This window comes from Struthio camelus, chromosome 2 (assembly GCF_040807025.1).
Source record: "Struthio camelus isolate bStrCam1 chromosome 2, bStrCam1.hap1, whole genome shotgun sequence".
NCBI classification, from domain to species: domain Eukaryota; kingdom Metazoa; phylum Chordata; class Aves; order Struthioniformes; family Struthionidae; genus Struthio; species Struthio camelus.
The window spans coordinates 158,484,843-158,510,120 of NC_090943.1; the positions used below are offsets into that span (position 1 = coordinate 158,484,843).

At 41.4% G+C, this 25,278-nt stretch overlaps 1 protein-coding gene across 10 annotated transcripts in view; it reads right to left on the bottom strand.

Moving 5' to 3' along the window:
• Nucleotides 1-11,242: 11,242 nt before the first annotated feature.
• Nucleotides 11,243-25,278, bottom strand: part of ENPP2 (ectonucleotide pyrophosphatase/phosphodiesterase 2) — a 70,887-nt gene continuing 56,851 nt past the window's right edge. For all 10 annotated transcript variants that reach the window (XM_068933173.1, XM_068933175.1, XM_068933174.1 and 7 more), the window contains exons 20-25: nt 22,719-22,855; nt 22,130-22,265; nt 20,444-20,521; nt 17,699-17,831; nt 16,849-17,005; nt 11,243-11,853 (exon numbers count right to left, since the gene is read on the bottom strand). In XM_068933173.1, coding sequence (XP_068789274.1) covers nt 11,683-11,853; nt 16,849-17,005; nt 17,699-17,831; nt 20,444-20,521; nt 22,130-22,265; nt 22,719-22,855 — 812 coding nt within the window. In that variant the 3' untranslated portion in view covers nt 11,243-11,682. The remainder of the gene's footprint in view (nt 11,854-16,848; nt 17,006-17,698; nt 17,832-20,443; nt 20,522-22,129; nt 22,266-22,718; nt 22,856-25,278) is intronic.

Sequence of the window (25,278 nt, forward strand, 5' to 3'; positions counted from 1 at the left end):
AATTACTGTCTCATTTTCTTTTATACACTTCCTTTCCTTGATCAATGAATACAAGAATTCACCACCACAGCTGAGAATACTTAAACAATAAAATAAACAACCAAAAAGCCCTCTGAACCCATGCATTTTAGAAAAAAGTGAAGCTAATGGAGCAATCAATTGCTTTTCCATCATGCAGAAGTTGTTACAGAGAATAGCAATGGACAAGTAAATATATACATATAATTTGTAGATGACAGAAATAAGAATTATTTATAAAGATCAAGGTCGGTTTCAACCATATATTACCATTTCTGGAAAATCAATCTACATTATTTTTAGTACAGGTTAGGAACTGGGAGCAATGATTGAGTTATTTGCCAAGAACATGCTTAGACAGACTTGGAAAACTGGAAACTGTGATTTCTTTCCAGAGGGAACATGTATCATAGTCACAGCTGGTATCACTATGTAGAAGAGACTGAGTTCATAATTCATGGTGTAAGCGACAAAAATACGTTTTAATACAAAGCCTCATTTTACCAAGCAACAGGAATTACCCTTGAGCAGAGTTTAGTCAAGTCCATTTGAAGCTACACTGGCATTGCAATAGTACTTGGTGTTTTATGTTTGGAAAGTGCAGTTTAACATTGTCTAATCCTCACACCTCACTAGCAAAAGTACATGAGCTTATCACTCTGTTTAGCAGAGGGGCAGGCAGACCCAGCAGACAAGTCAAAAGTTATGAAACGATCTGGGGTTCATAAATACTTTTTTCCAACACCTCTATGAACCTCTCCTCCAAAGTAACACTCAACATACAAAAAGATTTTACATCTTTAAACTCAGGCTCCAGTGCTCTCAAAATTAAAAGGATTTAAGTTACAAATGTGATTGATTGAAGCACACACATAAGTGTCCTGCTGAATTACACACTGACACAGATGTGATACAATTGATCAAATCCACCATATGTTTAAAGCCAGGCTAGTCGCATGGTAGAAAACCTCTCTCGCACCTAGCCACCGCACCCCAGCATTGCACCCAGCAGTTGCTCTGTGAAGGGCAACCGTCTCTCCGAAGAAGAGAAACTGACAAGAGGAACCAGAAGGAGCCAGGTAAAATAAGAAGTAGCTTTCTCCTTCAGTGGCATCCTGCTTTACCGAGAGAAACAAGACTCTCTAATTGCACGTTAATTGGTGTTACCCTGAAGACGTGTTTCTGGTGCCTCTTCTTTTTCAGTTATAAAAGTAACTATAATGCAGCATGATCCAATCTCTTTGGTTGTAGCAGTTAGTGTTCATCCATCCTAGCAATAAATGGTGTTGTGCAGGATGAAATATTAATCTTGCCTAGAAAGGTCTTGTGCAGCAAAATTCCTTTTGGTCGGAGAGGAACTTCTTAGAACAACTTTACATTTATAAATTGACTGATTGGTTACAGATTGGGTAACCAGGAGAATCCCAGGTTTTACCACATATAGGACCCAATGTAAAATTAATCTCCTTGTTCCCTCAATAAATGTGGCTTGGTAATGTTTTACTTGGGCAGGGAGGGCAAAAATAATTCATAGTGGACACTCAATAGCTAAAGATAACTCAGTATAAGAGGGTGAAAGATAGCAAAAGATTAAGCCACTTACAGAGAGAAATACTGCTTTTTATATTGCAGACAGAGAGTATCAGAGAATGCACAGAGGAGTGAGATTGTAATGGCAGCTATTTCACTCGACTGTTAAGCACATTTTGAAGGGCAATCCTGCATACACTAACACTTGCAGGGAAGTGCTGAGCAAACTTACTCCTGTTCTTCCAGCCCTGCAAAATACCTCCTGAAAGCTGAAAAAGTAAAACAATAAACATTAAAGAATTATTGCCTAAGAGGGGCTTGGGAGGGCTCCACAGCTGGAAGTGAGGGGCCAAACAGCAAGGGAAACGTTGGCTGCACGGGAGGACAACGTCCCCCGCAAGGAGCCCTGCTGCGAGGCAGAGCAGCCGGCTGCTGGAAGGGGCCGAAACCCCAGCCTGGGTGCCTTTTAAAGCAAAGCAAGCACATGCTGCAGGGAACATTTGCACAGGCAAGAGTGAGATGATCGAAAAGGGATTTATTTTTTTTTTTCCCCCCCCATGAATAATGTCTGGGGTAAGGGAACAAGCTGAAACTGTATCAGCAGATCCCCTCATCAGTAACTGCCATTCTCTCTGACCTGCTAACCAAGCCTCCCCTGTGTTGCTTCCTATCACATTTCAACCTAAGTGAGCCACATTAGTAGATCCTGAACATTTAAACTATTCAGGGAAATCATCTGTTTTTCCAACTAAAGTGGGTTAGTGAGGAACAATTGTGCAGGCAGCTGAGGAAGCAATAATCTTTGCAGGGAGAGGAGGCAATAATTTCTTCATCCAGCTCAACGCAGCTGAAAGAGGCCATGTCCATGGCCTAACAACATCACACGATTTGCATCTGCAACTCCAGGAAATTCAACCTTCTGCGGGAGGTGGGGACGTCTTAAACTGTTCCAGAAAGTCCCACGAGAATATGCCCTGACGCAAAAACTGACCCTAAATTATGTGGGGATGGACCAATTGGCTGCTGAAGAATGATTATCGTTGTGCCAGCTTTATTTGTTGGTGTACTTTTATTTATGATAGTGGAAAATATAATCCTCACTATGACATCCATATTGTAAAATTAGAATTAAGCAAAGGTACCTAGGGCATAAAATGTAGTGTTGTTTGCATGTGTTCTCTTAAATCTAAACTCATAAAATAAATACAAAAATTAAACAGGCCTCTTTTCCAGGAACCCATTGCAACAGTTTCCTTTCTTATTCATAAGGGTTGTGCTTGAAGCTTAAAAAAAATACATTTTGGGAAGGAGTGGGTGGATTATTTCAATACCAGAGAGAAAGGAGAGCTTGTTAAGATAAGCATGATGTTGGCACAATCAGGATAAAAAGATATAATCTGACCACGAATACATTTAGGCTTGTCATTTTTTATCATCTTTCTTCTGAATGTAGCTTCCAGTTAAAGCACTTAAGGCCAACAACTCAACTCCACTTAAGCTACAGCTTGTTGCAGTTCTTATTTAGCAGTTTCCTAAACGAGTTGCCTTCAGTGTCCAGAGCTGGGATGCAGTGGTCTGAAAAATGCTACTTCTAAAGGTATTTGTGCGTTCTTTTGGGTGACATTCAAAAGAGCAAACTCAAAAACGGTGTGGTTTTTAGATCCTTCTTGCTCTGTCAGGTGATGCATATGGTACAAGCCAAGCTCCAAAATCTGCTCTAACTTTGGCTACTCTAGCAAGACCTTGTCAATTCATGCTCGATGCTGAAATTTTGAGTTAGATTTTTTCATGCTTCTCCATACCATCAAGTGTTGTAACAGTAGTACAGTCTGGAAGCGTCAAACCTTTTTCAAGCCCTTGTGGTAGCTGCTCTGTTACAATGTTAAAAAGGACAAGCCTTGAAGTATCTACCATTGTGAATACCTATTGCCTTTAAATATTCCAGGGGGAGAGAGTTCAGAGGAGGGCTGAGATCTCTCCCAGTCACTCTGTGTTGTGAATCCAGCATTTCTGATGGACCATCCTGGGATTTGGGATGCAGACCACTAAACAGCCATGATGTCCTGACTGTTTGCACAGCTGTGTGGCTGTTCTGCCTTTATAGCTGTATGGCAGGGAAGAAGATACAGCATCTGCACTGCTGAAGACAAAAGCAAAAAGGGGCTATCAGCCTTCCCTCCCTTCACTATTTTTGCTTCACCCTCTCCTACTCTCGCCTAAATCTCACAGAATCACAGAATCGCTTAGTTTGGAAGGGACCTCTGGAGATCATCTAGTCCAACCTCCCTGCTCAAGCAGGGACCTCTAGAGCATATTGCCCAGGATCACATCCAGACGGGTTTTGAATATCTCCAGCGAAGGAGACTCCACCACCTCTCTGGGCAACCTGGTCCAGTGCTCTGTCACCCTCACAGTCAAGAAGTTTTTTCCTCAGGTTTAGGTGGAACTTCCTGTGGTTCAGTTTCTGCCCCTTGCCTCTTGTCCTGTCACTGGGCACCACGGAGAAAAATCTCCGGCGCCAGGCTGCCTGCGCCACTGTCGCCGCCGCCGCCTGCCCGACCCGTCTGTCTTTGCACTGGCTGGCCAGGGGAGAGTGCAAACGCAGTCCTGTCAGCTTTGCTTCTCTTGTACAATGAAAACTGTCAAAGAGCAAGCAACTGCCTTTGTAGGAGACAGTATTTTCCAGAGGAGCTGGACAAAGACCAGAGAATGAATTCCCCAAGAAACCACAAAACCTTTTCTCCAGCTTCAGAGCAACATGAAAATTAAGAACATCAACACCCTCTGAAACACATACTTCTGCAACTTGGAAGAGAATGAGACAACAAACATGAAATATGTGTTAATTATGTTATTTAATGGACAACTGGAAGGTCCTCAGATAGATTGGTGATGAGAACCTGACTAGATCAGAGGAAAACAGGGGAGACCTTAGCAAGACAGAGGATGGGGAGAAGGAGTATAGAGAGAGGAAAGATGAAGGAATAAACAGAGATTGTCAGGTAATCCCCGAACCTCAGAAAAGAGATGTGGACAAAGTCAGATAAAGGGCAAGTGGAGTGAGGTGGAATGAGGTCACCCCCAAATATCCAGGAAACTATCCAAGTTTCTGTATTTCTCAATTGATTAAAAGTTTTCTCAATGAATAATCTAAGGATAAAATTTTAAACTAGATGACGATTACATCACATCTGGGGTAACAACAAGAAGAATAGCTCATGATTTTGACCACAGGAGGGCTCCCAGGTTTCATGAATGCATATGGAAACCTTTTGAGAAAGCGTAGAACGAGATTACAAGACATGGAAGATGACAGTCATGGAGTTAGACTGGAATCTGGTTAGGTCAGCTGGGCGTACTATGGGCATATAGCTTTCTTCCTCAACAAAACAGAGAGAAACAAAAGGAACTATTTTTCTGCGCTCCACTTTTTCTCTCTTCTCATAAAAGAATCAGTATAATAATGTCAGATGTTAGGTCCCTGAGGCAACAATATTTCTTCTGGTATTATTGGTAACGAGGACCCACCACCTCCCAAGTCAAAGGAGTTTTGGCTAGTGAATAATGTTTGGAGATTGTGTTTTTCTTTTGTGGGAAAGGATTATCAACATCTGAACGGTCTGCAGCCCACAAGGATTAGGTATAGCCTGCTAGAAGATAACATGGTCTGTGACCTGCTTCCTACTGTCTTTTCCTCGAGGGCCCTCAGAGGTGGGCTGGGAGTAGAGTGTAGACCATGAGCCAGGGGCTCTTGAACATAAGGGGGCATTTGCAGTCATGTGGCAGTGGCGCATCTGACTAAGTGAGGGAGCTGGGGACAACTGTGCATGTGCTCATACAATGGAGGAGGAAGAGGAGGGTGCAGCTGCTGTTGGCTGTGAAGAGTCCTTCAGAACACCATGCTCCACACGCCACAAAACACATCCCACTAAACAGCTAGAAACACAAAAAAAGACTAAAAGTAAAAACAATAAGATGCCTGAAGAAGACAGCAGGTGAAATCACAGACATTATCGACATCCTAAAGAATTTGTTTGATGAAAAGGGTCATTTGAGCCTAGGAAATGGTCTGCCACAATTCCCACCAAAGGCAATTCTGAGACAGTTCCTGCCTTCTGATGTAGCTGGAATGGGCCCCAGCTTTGCAGTCCCAGAGAAGATGATATTGACATTATTAACAGGAAGTTGATATCAACTCAACTGTTAGTAATGGTCTAGTTGGTCAAGGCCTGTCTAGAAACCTTCTGGTTGATACCTCAGATCTTTGATGTCCTAGACTCAATGACTTTAAATGCCTCCATGCAAAGCCACACGCAGATACAGGTCACCATGTTAAACACTCTGAAGAGATGTTTCACTTACCAAAGCTAGTCCTGAGGGTTTAATTGTACTAGAGGAGAAACTGGGAATATATCAGGATCTTCCACATCCTTTCTTCTGTAATAGGAGTGTGTAAGGCCTGACAGAGCTAAGAGCTATCTGGCAAGGAAAAACAAAGAGGACAGCTGGCAACAGTGCACACTGTAGAGATATGCATGTGCACAGAAATAGCACTGGCGAGGCTAGCACTGCGACAATTTGGAGATGGTGAACAGATAAGAGTTGGCAGAAAAGAGGGAGACCAGAAAAAATATTAGTGACAAAGAGGGAAGCTAGAAAGTTTCCCACTTGAGGAGGCAGAGAAGAGGCTGAACAGCTTGAAGGTCTGGGGCATGCTGGCAGAAAGGTCCAGGGACCAGAGAAGATTTACTCAGAAGGTTTATGAAGCCTCTGTTACCTCCACATCTAGCTTCTGACAGACCAGAGCCCTTCACTTACAATGCATTAAATAGCTCCCTACTTTCTGCACACAGCCAGGAAACAGAAACCTTCCCAGGCAAACATCCCCTGAAGAGAATTTCCTCCTTTTCTGTTGAGGGTTTATGTTCACAAATAGTCCAACATCTTTTCTAGTTAGTTCCAGTTGTAAAGTCAATCAGTTACAGCTGTGCTAATCCGCTATTACTAACTCCTTTACCTGCTGATCTCTTCATGGTGAAACTTGCAGGTGAAACCAAGGTGACCTCCGTCTGCCTTTCCCTATCATATTTAGAAAACATCGGGGTGAGGTAAGACTTCAGAACAACTGTACAGACAGTATGGATGCTACAGCATGGGAAAGATTTTTCTTTGGGAAAGTAGATGTTTGAAGAGGTTACATCTCAAACTTTTTGACTTGTAAAGTCAAAGAAACTTGTGGTTTTGTTTACCGCAGTTGACTGTAGCAATGCTGCTTTTTATGTCAACATACATTTTAGTAAATGTTAGCTTGTACTCTGTAGTGATGGGCTGTTTGCAGTAACCTTGGCAGTACTGCTCTTATCTTATATTTACACAACAAGTGCAAAGAAACGAGATTAGGTATTTTTCCAGAATGTTTTAAAAGCCTTTTTCCTCCTGTCTTGAACAAAGGCTGAACTTTAAACATTTCAAACACTTGGAATCTGTACAGTTAATTCATTATTAATCGTTTCCTGACAGGTCTATCCTGACTAGAGTATTTTCTTATTAGCATGGATACGGTGTGTATCTTAGGGCAGGTGCAATGGTTGTGTGGGACTCCAGCAAGGGAGATGGAAACTAGATTCACAAAACTGACTTGGACTGGGACTAGACCCAGAAAGTTAGGATGGATGGACATGTAGCATGGCGTTCCTCTGGAAATGGAAGGATTTTGATAAGGAAGCAGGTCCAATCACAAGCATTTTGATGGACTGGACTGACAGAAAATTAGCATGATCTACTATCCCCAAAGGAACAGATTTTTGTTTCTGTAGCCCTACAGAAATTTTTATTTCAGCCACATGATTCTCAGACTTCTGCGCTTTACAGATTTTTCCCTGAGCTCTTCCATCAGTGGTAGCACCACCTGAAGTGATTTAAAAATGCCACATATCGATCCCCGTACGGGAGTGCTTTGATCAGCTTGACTACTGGGCTTACTGCACACATATCCTTAAACACATTCTACCTCTCCACGGCTCCGATACTTCTTTGTGAAACTGTGATAACAGCTGCTTCCCAGGGAGGCTGTGAGACTTCATTTGTCTCTGTAGGTTAAAAGAGCAGGATAAGACTCTTGGCCATAAGCGCCCTGTACCCGGTCAGCACTGGGCAAGGGCAGCAGGTCTGCAGCGCCGACGCTCTCCCTGCCCTGGGAAAGCCTGACTTGCGTTCACCTCCCTCACCAGGCAGAACAAGTGCATCAGCTTTGCTGGGGAGAGGCGGCATGCAGTCTTCCGAAAAAGAAAAGGAATTTTCTTGTGCTGCTTAGCACCACGAACAATATCTCCTCCGTCCCCTGCAGAGAGCAGCCCAGCTGGGCTGCACGGCTCTGTAATATGAATTTAAAGTTAATTAAAGATGTTTGGAGTGGAAGTGAGATTGAAGACTGAGATTCCCTGAAATGTACCCTCTACCTGCTATAAATCTTTGCCTTTCAGGTCAGGACTTGAACTCTCCCCTCACTGGAGGGGCCCTGAAACTTTTCGAGTTCATGCACTTCTGCTGCAACCAGTGACAACTTCAGAGAGGAACTGTCCTTCAAAAAGCACATGCTTTCATTTGCTGAAATCTTCATTACCTCTGCGTGAGTTGACCAGCTGCTTGCACATAAAGCCCTGAGAGGTTGGGGAATACAGCAGGATTGTTTCATAGCAGCCTCCAGGGTCACAGCAAGACTGGTCTATTAAATATGTGTATATGAGTATATTTTACTCATACGATATCCCTGTGAATACTAGAAAACCTGCACAAGATGACACAGACCAAACAATTGTATTTCTTTAGTCTTTCTCATTCATCTGGAGCTGAAAATGCTTTACAACGTTATATAAACTGATCTGCTATTACCAGCAAGCTGCCAGGGTCCAAGCGAGGGCAGAAACTGTTTAACACTTCATCTAACACCATAGAGGGACTAGAGGTTGGAAACGAGGAACAGCACAGTACCAGCAAGCAGACAGCACTAATCTAACTAAACAACATGTTAGCTGACCAAGACAGACTATAATCAGGGGAAACTGGTTATGTCAGTACTGCCTGTACAGGATGGTGACTTTTGCTATAGTTTTGCCATCTTAACCATACGGTTGGTCAGTTGACTCGACCTGCTTTCAGCGTTTCTCCATAGCGATTGCAATCTTGTTCTGGTGAGGGATTTTGAAAAAGGGTTTAAACAGCACGATTTTCCTGCCACGGGGATATTGCGGCTCCCGACCAGGTCCGCTACCTCAGGAGGGTTTCTCCCCGAGCAGGAGCTGGTTAGGGGTGCCAAAAACCTGCCGATTTTGTCACCCTGACAACTGCTCGACCGAACGGCCTCTAACTCATTAAACATTCTTCCTATTTACCTCACCCATTGCAAACAGTCATTACTGCAGCCTGCAAAACTGGTGCTTGCTCAATAGGCAAATTCAATACTCGTTCTCCTCAATGGACCTCTTGCGGAAGCCAAAGTAATATCAAGAAAAGGAAATACAAAATACCATTTGCTTGTGTTATGCATTTTCAAAATGGCCAAAAACTGAATAGAAAGCAGAGAGGTTCCTTCCTACACACTGCCCTAAGCTAACATTCACCCTGATGAATACCAAAGGGAAATTACAAGTTTGCTTAAAAATGTCTGATGTTTCTGCAGAGGGACTGGAGTTGCTCAGAGGGATTTACAAGGAAGGCTCTAGCTTCGCACTGGAGCTTTCCTGTGGATATGACATCTTCCAACAGGAAAAAAGAATATCCAAATCCCAGAAGCCTCTACAGACTTTCCCCAGCACAGCTACTTCTGCTAGCACGCTAAAATAAAACAGCAATACCATACAACAGCTTGGGGCCAAGGAGTTAAGAGAAGTAAGTAGAACAGAAGAAAATTACCAGTATTTATTCTGACAGTAACTGACTTTAAAAAAAAAATCACATTTCCCTACACGCTAATTTATAAATGATGATTTTTTTTAGTGAGACAGATAGAGTTAAACCATCTTTCCCAGTAGTCATCAAAAACTGTGTTTCAAAAGCAGGAACTTTGCAAACTTTTCTGAATACATGAAGAAGAGTCTGTCTTTCAGAGCTTAAATGTTCCTTTGCTATACATCACTTTCTTTGGGAAGGAAATAGAGGAATTGCATCATTTGTTAGATTGCATTGGAGACAAAAAAAAAAAAAAAAGTAACAGATGAATGTCAAAGCAATGCAGTAGTGGTGGTCTTCAGTTTATGAACATCCACATTATATCATTGCTAAAGTCAGTGTCAGAGAAATTGGGTCTTAACTGAAGACTGTTTTAAATCCAGAGGAAATACTCTTTGTAGCACATGTAAGAATGTAAAGTTTATCATGGCAGGAAGCCCTGCTGAAAGCTTACAGAAAAATAAAATATTTCTGTGCTACCAGACAACCACAAGAGACAAATTTTAAGTTGCAGGAATAGAATGTTTCCCAGAGCTTTGTGTAGCTATTAGAATTTCCATCCAAATATTTTTTTTTATTAGGATTTTAAAGTGCTCATGTTGTGTGCACTTCTAATTTAAGCAGAAATTGACACCTAGAATAATAAGACTTTGTCTATTAGTCAGAAGAACTGAAATGTTTTTTTATCATCAGTGTTAACATGACTAATTCCAGTTTAGCACTTTCTCTTAAATGGATGCTAAAGGGATGCAAGTTGCTAAAATTTTGCCAAGTTTAATTTTACTTAGGAGACTTGACAACTTGTATGTGTACACGGCTGAGATGATTGCCACCCCTTCTTGCTTCCCTCCTGCATATGCAGCCCTCAAAGAGAAAACAGACACAAACCACTTCAGAAGACAGAGGGAAATCTGTAACCCCAAACAACTTTCTCATTTCTTCCAAATTCCTCAACAAGTATTTTAAACAATAAGCTACCTTTTATCTGGTCTAACTACTAACTATGCTCACTAATGCTTAATGTGGGTCTTTACAATTCCAGCTGCATGCTCCACGCTGTATGTTTACAAAAAAGCAAGCCAAATCAAGCCATTGCTTAGACACCTGTATGCAACAGTGTCATTGGCATCGGTCTAGGACTGTGCGATCAGTGTCCCCTGTGGGGCTTGCCAGGATTACAAAGTCACAGTCTGAGATGGTGACTGCACACATGTAGCCAACAGAGACTTGACTGGCTTGGCAACAGTCGTAAATCACAGGCACTGTGTGGGGTTTATAGTACCAGAAGTTATATATGTGCACTCAAGCCAAGGGGCTTTCTTTTTTTTTTTTTTTTTTTTTTTTTTTAAAGAATGAGGGCAGGCATTAGGACAACAAATTGGTCCCAAATCCAGGGGGAAACTCTGCAGATTCTGGCCAGGAGAATGAGAAGCAAAAAATCGGGCTAGGAGGGCCCTCTCTTTCTCCTCCCAATGATAAGTGCTGCTCCACAATGCCAACCAACCTTCTCTCCCAGCTCTGCCCCTATAGCAAAGTCTAACTACTAATGACTACCACGAATGTCCGTGTTCTGGTCTCACTACAGAGGTTAGGGTAGGCCATCTGGGCTCTTGTCAGTAGGCTCAACCAACAAACCCAGACTCATCAGAAGCTGGTTCTGCCCTGAGAATAAGAAAGAGCCTGCAGCACTCAGCTGCCAGCAAGTCCCTCTCAGAGTCCCTGTGAAAGGAAATCAAAAGACATTAAAAAAACTGAATGTGTGGTTTATTATATTTAAGATTCTATTTGTCTATAGGGTTTAAATATGTCTGTCACATAGTTAACAGTAAATTAATGTAATTTTACATGTTCAGTATTTTGATACACAGTACAGGACTACAAGTGTGGTAAAGGAGCATGGGAAATTACTATTTCCTTGATGCATGTATCAAATCCTGCAGCACCACTTAAAAGCTTGGACTACGGACTCAAGCTGCAGTATTACAAGCGCTACTAAATAAACCAAAAACATACCTATATTAAACATTAGAGAAACAAAACAAATGACACAAGGTTTTAATATTTAAGATTTGATACAGGATTAAAATACTAATATTTTTAATGTCCTGGTTTCAAATTAATAAATATAAAAACAATATAAAAATATACACCAGTTGATAAAAGGATGCACTGAGTAAGGTTAGAAAGCTAAATTTCACTTTCAAACGTATGCAGGTATGTCTTTAGGGAGAGGATTTCTGTGTAGCTGCGACTGGTCTTTCGGAAGAAGTCCAAGCTTGTGAGCTGTTCGATGTCGCGCACCCGTGCAGTGTGCATCTTAAGCAGATCTTCAACCCACTTTGATTCATCCTCCAAGCTCTGAAATGGGGGGAGGGGGGGAAATTATAACATGCTATGCCAAAAAGCAACTCAAAGCAAGTGTAGCTCTTCTAAAAGTTAGGACCATTTGAACAATCTCTGAGCACTACTCAAGAACTAAGGTGAGATAAAGGTAAGGTTCCCTAAGATAAAGGAAGCTGAAGGTAAAATTTTGCCAAGTTTAATTTTACTTAGGAGACCTGACAACTTGTATGTGTAGAGGGTTCACAGAAAATAGGTTTGAAACTTTAGATGCAAGATAATTCCTACAGTTTTATTTCAGAACCCATTTCAGGATATAGGTTGAGACAGGGGCAAAAGTCATCTGTGAAAAGCTGGCTCAACATTGCAGGTGTTTCAAAAAAGCAGGCATGCTGCTCCTAGAAGATCCACTGGTCATCATATAATTTTTATCTCACAGAAAGAGCTCCATATTCATCAGTCATTCCCTATTACCCAAATTCCAGACTGTTTATCTCTGAGCCCTCTCCCATACATTATCCTCATCACCTCATCTAACCTTCCACCTTATTGTTAGTAGACGATTACAAATTTCAATATTAGGGCTAAGGTTTATGCTGGTACGTGTAAAATATTGTTATTAAGACATACATATTATTCACTGATAGAACAAATACTTTGACGAAAAGTTGTCCCATATGAATAGAATCAGGAAGGTGTGATGTTCCCAGGGTCACCTCCAGCCCAACTCGGGCTGTGTGGATGCAGTGTTTCTCAGGGGACAGGTCCAAGAGACAAAGGGCACCAACACAACAGCTCCAAAAGGGGCAAGTCCTGTCCTGCTTCCTATCACCCCCCTCTTCCTGGCTGCTTGTGCCTGTTGCTTTCCTTGTGCCAGCTCCGTGCTTGCTGGAGACATCCACAAGCTAATTTAACTCACTTTTTCATGAGAAAATCAGCCCTGCAAAACAGCGGAGTTATTGGCTGTTCGAGTGAGTTAAATCAGCTTAGTGACGTGTCCGAGGAGCACGATAGCCAGCACCAAGGACTGCAAGGCTGGGAACAGATGTGGGAAAAGCATAGAGCAAACAGGACTTTCCCCATTTTGGCCTCGCAGGCTGGCACCACTGCCAGGAAGCCTCACCTTAGGGGACAGAGATTTGCGCTCAGGGAGTTCAAACACAGTGTATGCAAACCAGAAATCATACTGATAAAATTCCTTCATTTCTGTGCTTACTCCTGAATTAATCCCCTTTCGACTGTCTCAGTGAGGGCCTCCTGTGAAGGGGTCCTCTCACAGACAAAAGCTAAACTTCAATAACTCCAGAGACTACTCAAACCAGTGGAAGTGCCGCAGACCAGGCTGTGTGTCTCTCTATAAAGGCCAGGAAGGTGAGCGTGATCGCTTGCACAGAAAGGACAACTAGGTCACAGCCAGCTGCTCTAAAAGCATACATCCATGACCAGTCAGCACCCATCTGTTTTGATACAGGAAGCTTTTTAGCTCCAAAACCACTTTGCCTTTTCCTCTCCATGTCAATAGCAACCTGAGGCCCAAAACCAAGTCTGGAATATGAAATGAGAGATGCAAATTAAGATGGAAAAGAAGGGAACAAGCTCTGCTCCTTCCCCTCAGCCTGCCCATGCTCCAGGAACATGGCTTGGCAGCACACAGCCGCAGGAAATCCCTTGCTCAGCGTCCAGTCTGATGATCGGGTTGCTAGTCTGCAGATGGGTCTAAATGAGGTTACTATTGTAAATGTAATTACTGTGACATTTTCTTGTCTTCAAGTCTTCCTTCTAAACAGGAAATCTGCATTTTGCTCAGATGGACATCCCGTTGCTACAAAGCTCAGTTTTTAGACTACAAGGAGGACTCAAAAAAATTTGCTCAAGAACTAATATGAATAAATCACAGGACTGAGAGCTGGATTTTAAATCAAGTGCAGCAAGAGAACATTTGCATAACCCTAGAAAATCAGTTGCTTGATCTGTGTTTTAGTTTTTCCATTCCACAATTGACCTGTGAAAGCTCAGGTCCAGCATCAAGGTTTTTCAACACATTCATCAACTAACATGGTATTATATAACTGCAAAACTACTGATTAAGTGTATACATTTAAAATGATACTATTTTCTCCATCTGTGCCAATTAGTCTGACCTCAACAGCACTCAACAGTAAGACTTTTAGTCAGTCTTAGAAGGAGAAAAACCAACAACTGAGGAGATGGAGCTAAACAGAAACAGGCAATAAAATAGGAGGCCAACGTAAAATTTCTTTGAAAAAATACCAGATATTCTAGACCAAAGAATTGCAGTAATATCCATCCCTGTGAAATCAGCAAAGCATATGTGACAAATTATTAGTTGGAAAGCTGAAGATGTGCAGAGTGTAGACAGGTGGATCAGGAAATGGCTTATTAAGAGAGGTATTTAAAGATTCTGCTGAAAGGGAAGACAGTGGCCTGGAGGAAGCTTCTAGCAGAGTTCCTCCAGCTCTAGTCTTGGAACTGATTTTATTTAATATTTTCACAAGCGCTCTTTGTGGCAAGGTCGTTAAGAGTGCTGGTAAAAAACAGTTGGGAGCTCCTGTCAACTCAGAGGAAGACTGGAATGTCATACTGGAAGATCCAGACGCCTTGAGGGTTGGAATCATCAGAACAGTTTGAAACTGGGTTATCCTCTTTGACGCTGAGAATTTCTGACAAGCTAGGAGCTCCTCAGGTGAAAAAGCAGATAGAGGAGAAGGACCTGGGTGTGATTATTTATCGTAGGATGATTGTGAGCCACCATTATAATATGGCTGTGGAAAAAGCAAATCCTAGAAAGTATCAGTGGAAAGAATATCATTTTTATTTTGAGATCTCAGCTGGAATATTTTATCGCATTCATGTCCCAGAAGAAATTCAGGCTGGAACAAACGCATAGGAAGCTACTGAAATGCTCATCCTCGCTTATAAAAGGAGCAAAAAAGATCCTGAGTCTCCTGTGAATAGAGAGAGGTATATACCTAGAGTATAATCATAAATCATCAGGAGGAGTAAAACCCAAAGAAGCCCAGTGAAGTCATAGAAAGCCATACAAAAATGTTGACACAAGAAGAAATGAGCATAACCTCACCATGAATAAACACAGTTTGGAAATGAGACAAATTCTAATGAGGAGAGTAGCAGTGTTCTCCAACGGCCGTATAAAGAGAGAGAAAGTGTGTGCAACAAGAGCCGAGGGGGAAAGCTAATATTTCTGCAGATCTTAAAAGAAAGCTGTGGAGAGGTTAAGGGAAAATTTTTATATTATCCCAAGCATTTCATCTATGAAGCATTTGAGGTTTTACACAGTCACTTCTTTGAACAAGCCAGATGCAATACCATGTGCAAGAGTAAGACCGACGCTGCACATGAGTGCCAAAATTTTGCCTATCTTTTGATTAAAGAGCTACATTCAAACATTTTTGGAGTGATTCTTTGCTATGTCAAGTATAGAGTAATATCCATTAATGACTGTGTAGTAGCACTAAAACTGCATACAGAACTGTAATACATATACCATATGTAGCACAACCTACACGGAAAAGAAACCCAGTCTGGAACGTAAAATCAAAAAGGAAAAATTCCATTATTCTGAGCATTTCCTGAAAAAGATTTCAGCAATTTAAGAGGACAATGACACCTACCAGTTAGAGCACAATGTAGGGAGACAAGAGGAGAAAAAAAAAAAAAAAAAGGAGGACTTTTGTCATAAAATCACATATGGGAAGAGATATGAAGGCACAGGCACTAACAACTGTCAGATTAGCAACTTCCAGATCAGCAACTGGACCTTGATTCAAAGATCCAGCAGGGAAGCCATCCAAAAAAAACACACGATGAAACATATGTAGGGTTTTCTGAATGTTCAGATAGAAAACATCTCTGCCCAAAGCAGTTTAAAGTCTAAACGGAGGAAGCCAGACCTCTTCAAGAGAGAGGTGGACTGCTCCAAAAGCTTGGTTTTTAAAAAGAGGGACCTGAAAGCAAGCGATGTTTGATGAATGAGAAAGAGACACTGTTCCAGGTGAATTGTGTACAGAGTCGGAATGACTATTTCTGCTTGTAGCTGGAACAGGAGCTTTAACTTTTTGTGCCAATACAAAATTCGTAACATTAATGTGCTCATTCAGGAAACAGACTCCTGGCAGCCTATAGTGACGAGTCTGTGTGCAGGAATCCACACAGCTGTGCAATGGGAGAACAAGTTCAGGCGGAAGGACAAGACGAAATACAGCTCCCTGTGATGACCGCTGTCCTAGCAGAGAGCAGTAACCCATGGGGACTGTACCAGCTCTCCTGCTGCATGACCAGCTACAGAACATTTGCGTTACTTTCTAAAGCTCTGAGCAAACCGAATCCTTCGTACTTCGCCAAGATCCTTACCCTATAAGATTTTTCATCTTAAAGGAATATGGAAAAGGAACCAGGAGGGTTTCTGTTCATCTCTGGTAAAGAGAACCCAAACTTTCCGCTTGAATCAAGACATGTCCTGGAAACAGCAAAGTTTTAATACTGTGTGGGTTGGGTGTAATCATGCTGTTCAATGCACTCAGACTGCCACAGCAGACAGACACTGTAACAACTATATCCTACCTGCATATGGAAATAGACCTTGATAAACACCATCGGGCCTGCTGCCACCACAATACATCCTAGGCACAGAGCCTTTCCCCCAAGCCTGCTCTGAGGTTACACTGACAGAGTCTGGCAAAACATGGAAGCCCACAAGCTGCTTACTGTGCTGCCAACTTACTGCATGCCAGTTCTTCCAGATAATATTAATGCATGGTAATAGCTCTATATTTTCTCTGATAGCCGCATTTATCATGAGAGAGCACTCTTGCCTAATGAGCGGAACACGACACTTTTAGAGTCACGGCCTTGTGGTTTCATTCGAGATATTGGTGAGCCCTAGCATTTTCCCACTGCAATTGGGTTTCATGTATCCCATGGTCATATTCATCATGGGGCTAGAGCACTGCAGCAGAACCTCACTGAACTTACGTTGCAGCTCTCATCGTTGTCAGGCCGGTGGGGAAGTATGTAGGAGAGAACGGAGAGTGGTCCATCGCACTTGTCAGCAGGCTGAGTGAAGTCTAAGCAGCTGGTTATGATGCTGTAGTAATGAGTTGGAACAGGGATGGCACTGCCTTCCACAAACCTGCGGTGGAAAGGGAGATCACCACAGATAAAGCAAACATTTACCCACAGAGAATTAACCTCTTTGGAAGAAGAGGTTACAAAAACAATATGATCTTCCCTCCCCTACATGTGGGTACACATGTATGTTGTTGAGATGTGTTTGATTACTAAACTCGGTCTTAAAATGAGCATTCAGTTAGCTCATGTTTTGATACCGTGCCATAGAAATACCACATGCTGATTTCTAAAAGGCTTTTTCAGTTCAGGGATGTAGGCAGAAAGCACTACTGAATTAACAAAAGGCTTGAGTATCTAACTCATTAGCGCTATGGTATGCTGCGATATCCAGCTGCCTTCTCTTAAGCTCTAGAAAACATAAAGAGAAAAGAGATTATTTGAAACATAAACTACCTTCATCTTAAGGATGAATGAACACTTGATTTCAAAATCAAGGAGAAAAGTTACCTAGTGAATTGCCATTCCTGTATTTTTTCCACTGTCCTACGTATAAGGGTCTTGAAGAGAAATCTTTTTCAAGAGAGTCAGGAAATCCACATAGCATATCTAGTGGTTTTGTTGCTTTCAAAAGCCATGGTTCAAGTTAGTATTCTATATCTCTTCCCAAAAATTAATGTGAAAATATTGATTTGTTTAAGATAAAGGCATCATTAAGTGAAGTAGTACCAAAATCAATTTAAATATAAACTCTTACTGTTTTATTTTGTCAGGTGTATCATGTAAACCATCATAGTCATAGTCAAAGATTGGTCCACTTATAACATTGACTCCATTTCGTTCAGTGGCGTATCTCTTCACCAAAACTCTTTGGAAATAATTCCATACCTCTGCAGGGGAAAAAAAAAAAAAAAAAAAAAAAAGGGAGAGAGAGATCTGGATGAGTCAGAATGTGCCTAATTTATAAATAATCTTTTTCTGCATGAAGATAAAAATTCAGAGGACACCGTTAACCCTATCGTTGAGGATATCAAAGAGTAAGCATTACAGATTTACTGCAGCTTCATTCGGTTTTGGCCAATAAAGCCTATTTAGACTTCTTCTCTGTTCATTTTTTTTTTCCAGCCAGAGATAAAGGAAATGCACAGTACCATTCTAAGGCTGGCATTGCGATAGATACCACACAGAGAGCTGGCTGTTCCATCACTAGCAGTAGAAACAGCTATTCACACACAAACGCTTTTGATGTCCTTATAAACATTTCCTTTGTCTTTCTTATCTAGTTCCAGGGACTGATGCAATTTTTTTTTTCCTTCTAAACAGGAAATAATACCATGATTAAAAGCAAAAGCCACCCGTTTTAAAAGAAAGGCAAGTACAAAGATCACTTTCTTTCAGTTAAGCTCTTCTTAGAAACAAAATGTCTAACTTTTAAATTAGGTTCAGCCTAGTATGACCAAATTATGGTATGGCATCTCAGTAGATGTCTTGCCTAGAGAGGAATTTTAACCACAACTTTTGGAAAGAGCAGGACACCATGCTACCACATTCTGCTCAGCCTTAACAAGCTGAGGGTACAGAGACAGGATCTCTAGTTACATAATTTTTTGCCCTTTTTTTTTTTTTTTTTTTTAATATTAACAGAAGCTTGTCCAAACAAAGCATCTCAAACTTGTAGAAGTTTAACCTTTGTCAGGCCAGCTCAGACATAAATCCATGGTACACCAGCACTGACGGCAGTGCCAGTTTAAGCAGCTTCCTTGCACTCTCATCCCATCCTCTCTCCCTCCCTTCCTCAGTGCACTTTTTTTTTTTTCCTTAAGACTACTCAGTGCCATATGAGCTCACTGCTCAGGTTTATGAAGAGGGCCCCACAAGCAGTGGTCTAACAAGAACTGCAGCTGCAGTAACCAGTTGGCAGTCCCACTCCTCTGGCTGCTCACTCCACCAATGGATCAGCCTTAACAAAAATTAACCCCAAAAGAAAAGTATTTTTTCTAATTTTCCCACTGAAATGCAGTTTCTCATCTGCGTTCCCACCACAGCCACACAGACAGCAGTGTTGGTGCAACTGGGAACCAGCACAGGGGCAAGATCTTGCAGCTCCGAGAAAGTGGAACAGCTGAAGCCAGACTCGCTACTGAAAGGATGGATACAGAATTATTGCCTGAAGGAGACCGTTTAAAAAAAAAAAAAAGAAAAAAAAAAGAAAAAGCAGGAGAGAGGGCTTGAGCAGCCAGCACTGCCATCAAAACTAGCGGGGCATAAAACTGCCACCTCATATTCCCCTAGTTGTGAAAACTTCCATATAATGAACGTCCTTGGTTCTCTGCATTGCAACCTGCACACTAATGACTTTAGTTCCAGCAATGACTCTTAGGGAATCCTTCACTCACGTCTGATAAAGAGAAACACCAGGAGACAAAAAGAGCTGTATTTGGTTGGTTGCTCTCTGGTGATTAGCACCTCAGCTAATTTGATTAGATAAGCATTTGCATAAAAAGCATTTTTATAAACAGTGATTTCAGAGGGGGAAATCCCCAATAATTTTGCATGCTGTAATCAGTTAAGTCACTTTGCTCAAATTTCCAGCAAATATCACCACTTGTTCCTACTCAGAGGGTTTTGGTTAAAGACAAAAAACAAAACAAAAAAAACCCAAACACATAACTTTTTTTGGTTAAAAAGAAAAAGCCTCCCGTATGCTTTGATATTTATCCAAACCTCCCTGGCCTAAGATCTGATTTGGAAATTTCACAAGAAGAGGCTCTTGAGATTCTTCCAAGGTTTCCCAGGTCCTGCCAAGCCAAAAATACCAATAGAAAAGCCTGATGGTTCTCCTACCTCTTGGCAAAGCTAGAGAAAAAAGGGATGTGCAGACAAAATAAATGTTAATACAATATTCACAGAGCACTGAAATTTTCAGCTGTTTTTAGATCATTCTTCATTTTTCCACAAATTGGTTTCCTCTTCCTTTTTCTTTATAGGTAATAAGCATGTTTAGTCCATCTCTAAGCGTATGGATAGAAAATTAAAACTAATCAAGTCACCACTTGACCCTGAACTACAACAACACAGGCCATGCGCACACTCCCAGGCTGCTCCAGTTGAAAAGTAAAACATGTTGCTCAAGCATATGCTGCACTAACTTGGGGTACAAACAAGAACATTTGAATTGTCTTGTGCAACCTGAATTAACGTGGCATGAAGCACAATTGCTGAGCTACAGTTACTGATCATGTCTGTACTCCTATCTCAGTCCAGCTCTGAGGAAAGTATTATTAGCTTAACTCCTCCTTGTGGTGGTTTGCCTGCCCATAGCTAAAACTACACAAGTTCCCACATGCGTTACCTGCTGGTTGCACCTAATTGAAATTTCTGTGCTAAACTTCTCCCATCGATACAAGAATTCCATACAAGAATTCCACTCAACAGGCGCATTGTTAAAAAAAATTACAAGAAGTTTGAGAAAGACAAGAAGCACCATGGAAACGGCACTTACTTTTGAAGGCAGGATACATCGGAATGACATTTGTTATTAGAAAGGCATCATATTTTGCTTCTGCAGAGGAACTTAATTCTGAAAACAATAAAACAGAAAAATATTAACAGATTGAAGTATCAAAAATTCAAGGAACATAAAAATGTTTTCAAAAAACAACTTTCAGCCATAATCAAAAGGAATACTCTCTTCTAAACAGAAATTTGAATTCTTTATTCAGAAGTACACATTATATGCGTAAAATTTATTCTTACTGTAATGTCACAGCTGGGTATGGATTGCAGGGATTTTGTCTTTGTTTCAACTGCCAACCATTTCAAAATATTTTTATAGTTCATCTATTTTTATAGTCTCAGAAGTCGGAGAGTTGCTCTACATGCTTTTGCAAAATAGACACGTACTTTCCAGGGAAAAGACTGCCAGAGGATCCTCTAGTTCTGAGCAAGCCTCCTCCACCAGTAATTCCATGTCACAGATCCACTCTTTGAAGTGTTTCAGCCACTGAGTGAGGAAGGCAGAGCAAAGCAGCTCGCAACCGTGAGACGCTCCAGTTGCGTCCTTTGAAAGCTTACTCATCCCAGAAGACCACAGCTACAGCTTGCTCCAAGACTGAACAAAGGTAACCAGCACTAGGAGAATTCAGGACGCTCATTTACATAGGTTTGCAACTAGTGTTGTTTTGATATTAGGACGTTTCTACAGTATGCAGCAGTCCAACACAGATTTATAAATTAGATGTATGTTTATCTTTCCGCTGTTTGAATTCAAAGTTAAAAACTTTGGCTAGATTCTCGGCTGGTATAAACTGACTTCCCATGCACTGACTTCAAAGAAGTAGTGTCAAACATTAGTAGCTAAGGATTTCTCCCTTCATCACTACTGCTGCGTACGCACTCCTGATTACAAACTACAGAGACCTCCGGCTTTGTGTCCTTATTCCACGCTTTGCAGATTTAAGAGTCCAGCAGGGAGCACTGTGATAAGCGATACAGTCTTGTGCATTGCCAGGGCCATCACCATGCTCCATCACCTTGGTCTGAGCTACAGCACACAGACTTGATTTAAAGATCAGCCTTTGGAAGGTCGCTGGCTGGGTTACCGTCGTTAGCGGTAATGTTACAGTCTTCGTCACTCTGTCTGCCTTCCACTTCCAGCCTTCATCTGCCGGACCAAAGGGCCAGCTTTTGGTGATTCTCTTCTTCTCGTTTAAATGCTCCTAGTCTGTGAAAATCTCTTTTCACTTTTCCCCCCCCCCCCACCCCTTTTTTTTTTTTTTTTTTTTTTTAAACTTCAACCATTTTTGTGCAGGGAGCTAGACACTGGTTTGAAATCTCTCTCCAGGCCTGCGGAGAGGAGAGGCCACAGCCCCTCCACCCACATAGATGTGAATCCAGCTCACAGTATTAAGCCTTTGGTCCTGAGCAAGCGCAGTAAGAACATACAGTATCTCCATCCCATCCCTATGTTTGACACTGGCGCAGAAGTGGCTCCCCCAAGGCAACCGCATCACAGAGGGGAGAATCACCCAGGGGAGGAAATTCTGACCTATACTCCTTCCACGCAACCTCAAAAAACCCTTATTCTCTGTACAGTTGGTAGCTTTTTTCCCCCCTCTTCCCAGAAGTGCTTCCTTAAAAGACACACAGAAATAACTTTAAATTCTACAGACTTTCCATCTAAACTTACGAGGAGGGAACAGGAACCCATAGGAGATTTGTTTGTCGCCTCTGTAGGCTGCACAGCTCTGACTGTTTCCCGGAGAGATGCGCAGGTCTGCCCTCACGCAGCTGCTTAGGTGCTCGGGGACACCAGATACCTCGGCCTGCATTGAAAGACATGCACTGAAACCACAAGAACGACAATTCCTGCATTTACATCTAAAAAGGAGTTATTTAAGCAAAACAATTTCGTACAGTCAACAGATTAGATGAAAGGCCTTCTACGGAATAAAACAGGTAGAAGAAATTGCTGCTGGACACTGTTCAAAGGTAGTAGCTGATTATGCTATAAATTCTACTGGGAAAACAAATTCCCACTGAGAAAAACTCAGAAAGAAAACGAAAACAGGAAATTAAATATACAGTCCTTTGTCTTTAAAACTGTTATCTTCTGAAGGAAATAAGGAATTTTTTGTTATTGTCTATAATATTCAGCATTATTTCTGGCAGAGAACTCTATTTGGGGAAGAGGAAGTTTTAAACCTCAGGAATATAGCTACGACACAGGCTTTACCAGCATTTTTCAAGCCGGTTCCAAGAGCAGAGAGAGCACTGACCTGTTTGGAAATAGTGTAGGACGTCCAGAGAGGCATCAGGAATGTTTCGCTGTAGCCACTTTCAAAGTCATGGTGATGCAAGATGTTGTATTTTGTGCGATACAGTACTGCAGGGCGTCCATACAGAAGATGCCTCTCTACAAATCAGAAGAAGTTACATTTAAATTTACCAACGAAAACTTTAAAGATGAAAAAAAACAGCTGGCTTTCCAACACACGCTAATTTTACAGCAGTCCTCAATGGGATCCTGGCCCTTAACACCTAAGGAAACCTTGTAATAGAGAAAGCAGTTATTCTTACATATTTTTGCTTGGGATTCCCTTTCCAGGCTCACAACCCACTTTGGGGCTGCATGTCCCCTCTTCTGCATTCGAAAGCTTGTCAGGGTTATAAATGTTTGTTTAGAAACGACTAAGAGCCTGGAAATGGCTCAGAGCATGGAAAGAGGCAATTTCTCCAAACACGGCAAACTCCAGAATGGTCTTTGTACCCACATTTCAGTTGCACATAAGGTGAAAAATACTTTTTTTTGTAGCTTTACGCCGGACCCTGTCTTATCACTCCCTGCTCCTCCTCTCTCTCTCCTTCCTCTGTTTTCTGTACAGCAGAAAGTCCCCAACAAAAGGAAGGCTTTGCTCACTCACTGAAAGAATTTTTTTTCCACTTGGCTGATAAAGATGATATTCTAAAGACTGATGATGTGTTATTTTTCTGTCAGTCACGTGAAAGAAAAACAACAACAACAAAATCTTTTTGTAACTTTGGCTCCAAAAAGACATCTTTAACTCTGCAAAACTTATTTTTCTTTCGTAGTGGAGACACGGTATGGTTAAATATCACTAGCTACCTCAAATAAGTTTGCTTATAGGGAGGATACAGATAAAAACATCATTAAAACCAAAAAGAAGGAAAAAAAACGTCCTGGCTAATCTTCCCTTGTGCTGCATGAGTCATCAGTTTTGATAACCATCTGGAAGAGAGTCTTGGCTTGCTTTTGGGAATCAAACATAGAAACAAGGTAAGTAGCCTAACACTGTTTATTGACAGGAATTTAACCCAGAAGAAAAGGTCATGTTTTATTAGTGTTTGAGTCCCACCAGAGTATATTTTTATAGGACATGAGAAAGAAAAGTAGAGAAAGCTTTGTCTAAGGAAAAAGGTCATATACTTCCCTTTATTCAAGAGAAGCTGAAGGAATCTTTTTCTTCTGCGTGTGAATAACAACATCAGCTAAACATGCACGGTTCAGGACAAAAACATGAACATGTGCAAAAGCCTGTCATAAAATATAACAAACTAACTTGTAAGTACTAGAATTGTTTATTGTTTAAATAAGAGGCACTTAATTCCAGTTCATAAACAACTTGCAGATAAACAAATGAAATTGATTTAAATGTTATTTCTTAAACTCCAACAAAAATATTAATTTTATACTACTAAAGTGAAAAAGCATCAGGACCTAAGGCAAAATAAAGATGTTGAGACATCTAGGAGTACAGTGTTGATTTTTTTCCCATTGCCAGAAATTGTCACAGCAGAGAATAACTCTCTACTAATTGAAAAAATTAGTTTAATAAGATGAAAGTCTACAAAAGACTTTACCTTACACTATGCATTTGATCCTTTATAATAAGTGGTGGGTTTTTTTTCTCATTTCAGTATGAACATAAGCTTAGCAAAAGTTACTGCAGCACAATACATGTAATAAAAGCGTCAGCAAATTTTATATGGCTCATCTGGTGCTTTATGCTTTCAGAGAAGCTGCAGAAAGGCAATTAAACTTGCAGAAAAAAAAGAATATTTTCATTAATAGAAACTAAAGCATTGGCTGTATTGCCTGTTCACTGTAGTAAAACTGAAGTAGCAGCAGCTTTGTGAGGTTTTTTTTTTTTTTTTTTTTTAAATCTCCTTATCCATCTGATTTGAAATATGTCAAGTCCATGTCTAAACTCAAAGCCTGAGAATTTGCTAAGTTGCATGAGGGGAACGCTATCAGTTAGGCTGAACTGGATCACATCTGCAAGAAGAAAAGCTGTGCTTTGACGTGCCTCTAAGATGGCATTGCTGCTCCCAAAAGCAGTTCCCATCCCCTCTTCTCTGGCCTCTCATCCTATTTCTAAGTTTAACCTGGACCAAAACCCTGGGGGACCATGCAGCCACACAAATGCCAGCGTTGCCGTGGAGCAGGGAAGGCCCAGGAACTCACATCCAGGAGAGGAGCTGATGCTTTCTTCTAGAAGAAACATCGACCTCAACATTGATGAGGGACTGAATTGGCCTTAGCATCTCTGAACCAGCAACGCAATTGTGCATTGTTTACTGAACAGCTTCAGTGGATAACCCTTATCCTCAAAATTAAGCGTTACGAAGCCAATCAGAGAGAGATGGCCAAAGGAGTTGCACGGTCTTTTTTACCGGTGACCAAGTGAAACCCAAGACTGAACGTTACTGGTAAAACAGTGTGCAAACATGGTGCATGTTCCTTTTTACCCCATCTATTGCTTGTGATTGAATGGCGCGCTGTGTCGTGCTCCCTCTCCTTTCCTTTCTTCTTCTCCC